The sequence below is a fragment of the Rhododendron vialii genome, chromosome 8a (genome assembly GCF_030253575.1).
Source record: "Rhododendron vialii isolate Sample 1 chromosome 8a, ASM3025357v1".
Classification (NCBI taxonomy): Eukaryota; Viridiplantae; Streptophyta; class Magnoliopsida; order Ericales; family Ericaceae; genus Rhododendron; species Rhododendron vialii.
This window is the reverse complement of record NC_080564.1, coordinates 9169235-9175087: the sequence shown is the minus strand read 5'-3', so window position 1 is coordinate 9175087 and position 5853 is coordinate 9169235. Positions and strand designations below refer to the sequence as shown.

The 5853-nt window shown below is 40.5% G+C and overlaps 1 protein-coding gene across 2 annotated transcripts; it reads left to right on the top strand.

Annotated features, from left to right (window-relative positions):
• Nucleotides 1-477: 477 nt before the first annotated feature.
• LOC131335662 (AP2-like ethylene-responsive transcription factor ANT) lies at nt 478-4405 on the top strand. Of its 2 annotated transcripts, XM_058371130.1 has the most exons (9): nt 478-1230; nt 1362-1938; nt 2312-2394; nt 2809-2817; nt 2911-2999; nt 3167-3240; nt 3336-3386; nt 3497-3573; nt 3666-4405. In XM_058371130.1, the coding sequence occupies exons 1-9, from the start codon at nt 945-947 to the stop codon at nt 4220-4222; spliced, it is 1803 nt and encodes a 600-aa protein (XP_058227113.1). In that variant the 5' UTR covers nt 478-944; the 3' UTR covers nt 4223-4405. The 2 variants fall into 2 exon arrangements, with proteins under 2 accessions (XP_058227113.1, XP_058227114.1); XM_058371131.1 differs by lacking the exon at nt 2809-2817.
• The last annotated feature ends 1448 nt before the right edge of the window (nt 4406-5853 follow it).

The following is a 5853-nucleotide window of genomic DNA, read 5'->3' as shown; positions in this document are numbered from 1 at the left end:
AGAATTGTGACGTTGGAACACAATCTCGCAAGTTCTGTTAAGGCAGAAATATTAGAACCACACATTGTAAAAAGAGAAGTATTAGGTACACAATGTCGAAAGTGAAATTATTCTAACATCAGCTGGTATTAATTAGGATGCCGAATGTCATAAAATCATTCTAACAACAGATTATTTTAACATATGGTATCAATCTAAAAAATCTTAAGACATGCCATTAGGACGTCGAATGCCATAAAACACTTAAACGAAACTCCTTTTAGTACTCCTGCCAATTAACTTAAGAGAGACGAAGAAACGTGACCCTACAGAATTTGCATTTGATGTTGTGGTCCAGTCGGTTTCAGCAAATGGTTTTCTTGGTTTCCATGTCTTGATTCAGGTTTTAGTCCTTTTTTGCATAAGGTTATGCTGTTTTTTGTTTCAAGTCAAGGGTCTGAACGAATATACGTATAGGGTTACATGTACAAGTATAAAGGAAGAAAAAAGAGAGTAGGAAGAAAAACAAAAGAAAGAAAGAAAGAGAAGGCATCGCCGAAGGTAGGAGCGGGGAGAGAGAGAGAGAGAGAGAGAGAGAGCAAAAGAAGAGGTCTTTCTCAAAGCACGGATCCCAACGGAATGCAGGAAGGATGCCCAACATTACTTGCTGGAACTCATTCCCTTTGTTTACTAGTTTAAAGGCACTTGCTTTCTTCTTCTTTTTCAAAGAGAGAGAAAATGCATAGATTTATCCAGTCAAGTGTTTAGATTTTCTCCCAGTCGAATCCTGCAGCCACTAAACAACAAAATAGCAAAACCCAGTTTCAAAATGGAGGAAACACCATAGGGTTCTTTCATTCTTTGTGTATGATGATTAGTTTATTCGTTACCCAATGATTGAGTAAGGGGAAAAAAAAAACTTGAGCCAAGAATCTGTCTGGAAAAAGGAGAGTCACAGCAAGAAAATGAAGTCCATGGGTAATGATACTAACACCAATAGCAATAACATTAACAATAGCAACAACTGGTTAGGGTTCTCTCTGTCTCCTCAAACCCATCCCTCCTCTAGTTCTGTCACCAATTCACTCCCAACAAGCTTTTTCCATTCTTCTGCTCAGTTCAACTACTCTGGTGTTCCTTACGGAGTTGAGAGTGAAAATGGTGGATTTTACTCTCCTTTGACTGTTATGCCCCTCAAATCTGATGGTTCACTCTGTATAATGGAAGCCCTCACCAGGTCACACCCCCAAGGTCAGCTCAAAAATTGCCCTCCATTATTGTGCTGTTTTTCTTGTTCTTATGTTTTTGTTCTTGAGCTTATGGACTCATCTGATTTTTTTTTTCTTTTCTTTCTTTCTTTTTTTGGACTTTTTCCCTTGTAGGAATGGGAACAACTTCAACACCAAAACTGGAGGACTTCTTTGGTGGTGCAACAATGGGGACCCATCATTATGAAACCAGGGACAGAGAAGCCATGGCTCTAACCTTGGACAGCAACCACATGTACTACAACCAGAACCCAGATCACCAACAGCAGATCCAACCCCATAACTACCCAGATTCCATCAGAGGGCATGAGGTGTACCAAGCACCACTAGCAATGGCAGGTGATGAAATTACTGGGATGAGGAAATGGGTTTCTAGGAATTTCACACCTGGTCAAGGAATGGGCGAAAATGGGGGAGAATGTGGCTCCATGAGCAGTGGCAGTACTTTAGGGTATGGAGATTTACAGTCTTTGAGCTTGTCTATGAGCCCTGGGTCCCAGTCAAGCTGTGTAACTGGTTCACAACAACAGCAGCAGCAGCAGCAGCAGCAGATCTCACCCATTGTGACCGAGTGTTTGGGCATGGAAACAAAGAAGAGGGGTTGCGAAAAGGTGGAGCAGAAGCAGATTGTTCATAGGAAATCTATTGATACATTTGGACAGAGGACTTCACAGTATAGAGGTGTCACAAGGTTTGAGTTCTTCCAGTTCTTTATTCTCCTTCACCTATTTCTTTTACTATTGTTACAGTAATTTATTTTTGTTGCGAAACATGTGATGCTCATGCTCTTTGTTTTTCATTATAAAAATGTTTACTTTGTTTTTATATCCTCTTTATAGCAACATTGCTTCCTGATCTTCTCTTGTGTTCTTCTATTTTCAATTGCTCTGTTCTACAGTCATGTTTTGCATTTTTTTTAAAAACCTTCCCGAAGATCCCACACATAAATCTTGTTAATCTCCTGTTTTTACTCTCTCTCTCTCTCTTCTCTCTCTCTCTCTCTCTCTCTCTCTCTCTCTCTCTCTCTCTCTCCCCCTGACTGTTGGGGGATTTTTGTACATCAGGCATAGGTGGACTGGAAGATACGAAGCTCATCTTTGGGACAACAGTTGCAAGAAAGAGGGCCAAAGCAGGAAAGGAAGACAAGGTATGTAAAAATGGAAAAATCTCCGTGTACATTCTGCTATAAAGACTCGGTTTGGATCAAGGTTTTGTGGAGTGAGTTTTGGAGGCAAAGAAAATCGACGACTAAAAGCTGTTTGGTTATTCTTACTAATTTGACTATTATTCTAAATAAGTAATGATAACCAAACATGCTCCACATATGTAGTTCTTTCTTTGATTTCCCATCTGCACACCATTTTACTATTCCCTCATAAATAGTAGTAGTAACTCTAAAAAGTCTCGATGATCCAAACAAACCGCCTTAAGGGCTCGGCATGCAAGCGTTGATCTTTATTTCTTCAAGTGACTAATCCTAGTTTTTTTTGTTTCTCGTTAATGTCTCATGTTCTCGGTTGCTGGGGGGGCTAACATTTTGAATCTAATGATGGTTTATCAGTTTATCTGGGTAAGCCTTTTCTCTTTTGACAATGATTGAGCAATGACCATGTTTTTCATTTCTTTTACCACATCATTACCAAAATGTTGGATTTTTTTGCAGGGGGTTATGATATGGAAGAAAAAGCTGCTAGAGCTTACGATTTAGCGGCACTCAAGTACTGGGGAGCCTCAACTCATATCAATTTTCCGGTGATTGGCCGATCGATGCTTCTGTTCTTAATCTTCATTTCATTGACCTAGAAACTACTTTTTAAGTGAACTAATTATTTTACAACTGGATACACGACTAAACGGACCGACTAATTTAGGAAAAACGTCGTTTCTAGCTGAAATATAACCATGTGTTCGTGATGCAGTTGGATAACTACCAACAAGAACTCGAAGGAATGAAAAACATGACTCGGCAAGAATATGTTGCTCACTTAAGAAGGTAATTTTTTCCCCACAGATTCATTAGGTATATTTAACATATTACACCATAGTTATTTGTATTTTTCAAAAAATATTTCTATGTAAATTTTGCAGAAAAAGCAGTGGCTTCTCAAGGGGGGCTTCTATATACAGAGGAGTAACAAGGTCTAGCAATTTTTTCTCATCAATTACTTCATATTAGCTTAAATTTTGCTTTTAAGGGAAATTTGGTATTAGTCCTGAAGCCTCTTAACTCTGTTTTTTATCGTTAACAGACATCATCAACATGGACGTTGGCAAGCTCGGATCGGCCGAGTTGCCGGAAACAAAGACCTTTATTTAGGCACATTCAGTAAGTTCATTTTTCATCTTATTATGCATCCGTTCTAATCTCCTTCTAAAAGGCCCTCAGCTCGTACAACCATTTTCTTTTCTTTCTATTAGGTACCCAAGAAGAAGCAGCCGAGGCCTACGACATAGCGGCAATAAAATTCCGCGGCGTCAACGCGGTCACCAACTTCGACATTTCAAGGTACGACGTCGACCGCATCATGGCAAGCAACACCCTTCTAGCCGGCGAGAATGCTCGTCGGATCAAGGAGATCGAGTCCGCTACACCCGTCCCCATCCGCAGTTGTGATCCTTCCGTTGCTCCGAACCATCCCTTGGGAGAATCCGCTCCCCAGAGCGAGCACAACAGAAGCGAATCCGTTTGGAAAATGACGAGTTACAAGAACTATTATCAGGATTTGAACGACGCGGGAAAGGTGGTGGTGAACCCGGCGTCGAACGCGTCGTCGTTGGTGACTAGTTTGGGGAGCTCAAGAGAAGGTAGTCCTGATAAACAACAGCAGAGTAATAGCCTTCCGTTGGTTCTCGCAATGCCCCCAACGGCGTCCAGTAGTGATATGAGTTCTTGGATCTCCTCAAGTCAGCTGAGGCCTCCCGGGATTTCCTTGCCCCATGTGCCGGTGTTTGCTGCGTGGACTGATGCATCATGAGAGAGAGAGAGAGAGAGAGAGAGAGAGAGAGAGAGATGGTATAGTAGGTGTAATTTTCTTAAATTCCTGAATTAGTGGCTGGGATTGGGGGTAAAATGGGTTAACTATTTGGGAAAATGGGTTCCAGAATTTCCAAACTCAATCCTTCTAACTTAATATTGACGCTTGAATTGCACGAGGAAATTAATGTTTGAGTCATCCTACATAATCATAATCGGAGTCTTACGTGTGAAACTCGCATGCAACACATTGCTGGAACATATACGTGTCTGGATCTTTGTTTAGCCAATCGTAATCAAGCCTTTTCAAGAGGTCAATTTCCTGTACCGGATGTGTAATTTCAATTACAGAATTGCACAAAAGTACGATGCTTATGGTGAAATACTTTTGTCCAATCATGCAGTTGAAATTGCAAGAGTACGTAACCTGGTCCGCATTTTCGATGGTATTTTGACAATTTGTGGCATCCCATTCACAATGATGTTCTAGCTTTCTTACTTAGTCCTGTAAAGTACAGAAACCAGCCGAGTGTTTAACCAATAATGAAAAACTAGGGTCTTTTTTCCTTTTAAGCCTTTGACCACAACACGTATGATCCGTTCAGCAGCTCGTTAAGTTCTCTTGACCCCATCATTACCATACACATCTTTCTTCCTTCGCTTTAGCTTTCTCCAAAGGTGATGGACATTTTATCCCATTTTTCAAAAGGAAGATGTGAAGGGTGTTCGACGAATGATTTAGTTCCCCATAATTATTACCAGCAAGGAAATAGTACTTTGCAACAATATGATTTGTTCTATGGAGAAAGTTTTCTTGTTGAATATTTACCTTTAGGATCTCTATTTAGAATTAACAAATGATGGTTGTCAAACCGCGTTTGTTAGCACGTGTGGGTACGTAGGCCTTGTTCCCCTTGTCACGTGTGGCCGCGGATGTCATCCTTTGATCATAATAATGTGGTCCGAATCATAAGCCCATACCATGATTGAAGGAGTCTATTAGTAACCTGTAAAGCACTTCATCATGAGTTGGCCCAATAGTCCCTTGGACATTTGATCCAAAAAAAAAAGTTTGGTTATCCTGCTTCTGTCACCTTTTGAATTCCTCCGAACCTTTAGGAGTAAATTTTCAAGAACGCCGAAACGAAAATCTACCACCTTTGAATTCCTCCGAACCTTTTGGAGTAAATTTTTCAAGAACGCCGAAACGAAAATCTACCGGGGGAATTTAATTGAACTTGGTGTGGTTCAGGGTTTTGAGTTATGCACTAACATATTCTAGAACGATGCGGTTGTCAAATAACTGGTCTAGGCCATGCAATTGAGCAACACGATGGATGAGAAGTACATTCCAAGGTTTCCATTACCGTTTTGTTAACTATACTCACTGACGCATGTACGTGTTATGCAAAACCTAATCAAGGAAATTGTAGTTTTTGGATCAAAAGGTTATACTAGTTTATTACCTATACGAATTCATGTTATCAAGGGTGCGAACACTGGTAACGAAAACCAGAACAAGGTATTGGGACATGTATAGTGTGATCTACCGAGCCAATACACGAGCACTTGGGATCCGAAATTATACGACTAATAACCAGTTATGTCTCGCTCCTTTTCTTTCTTTCCTTC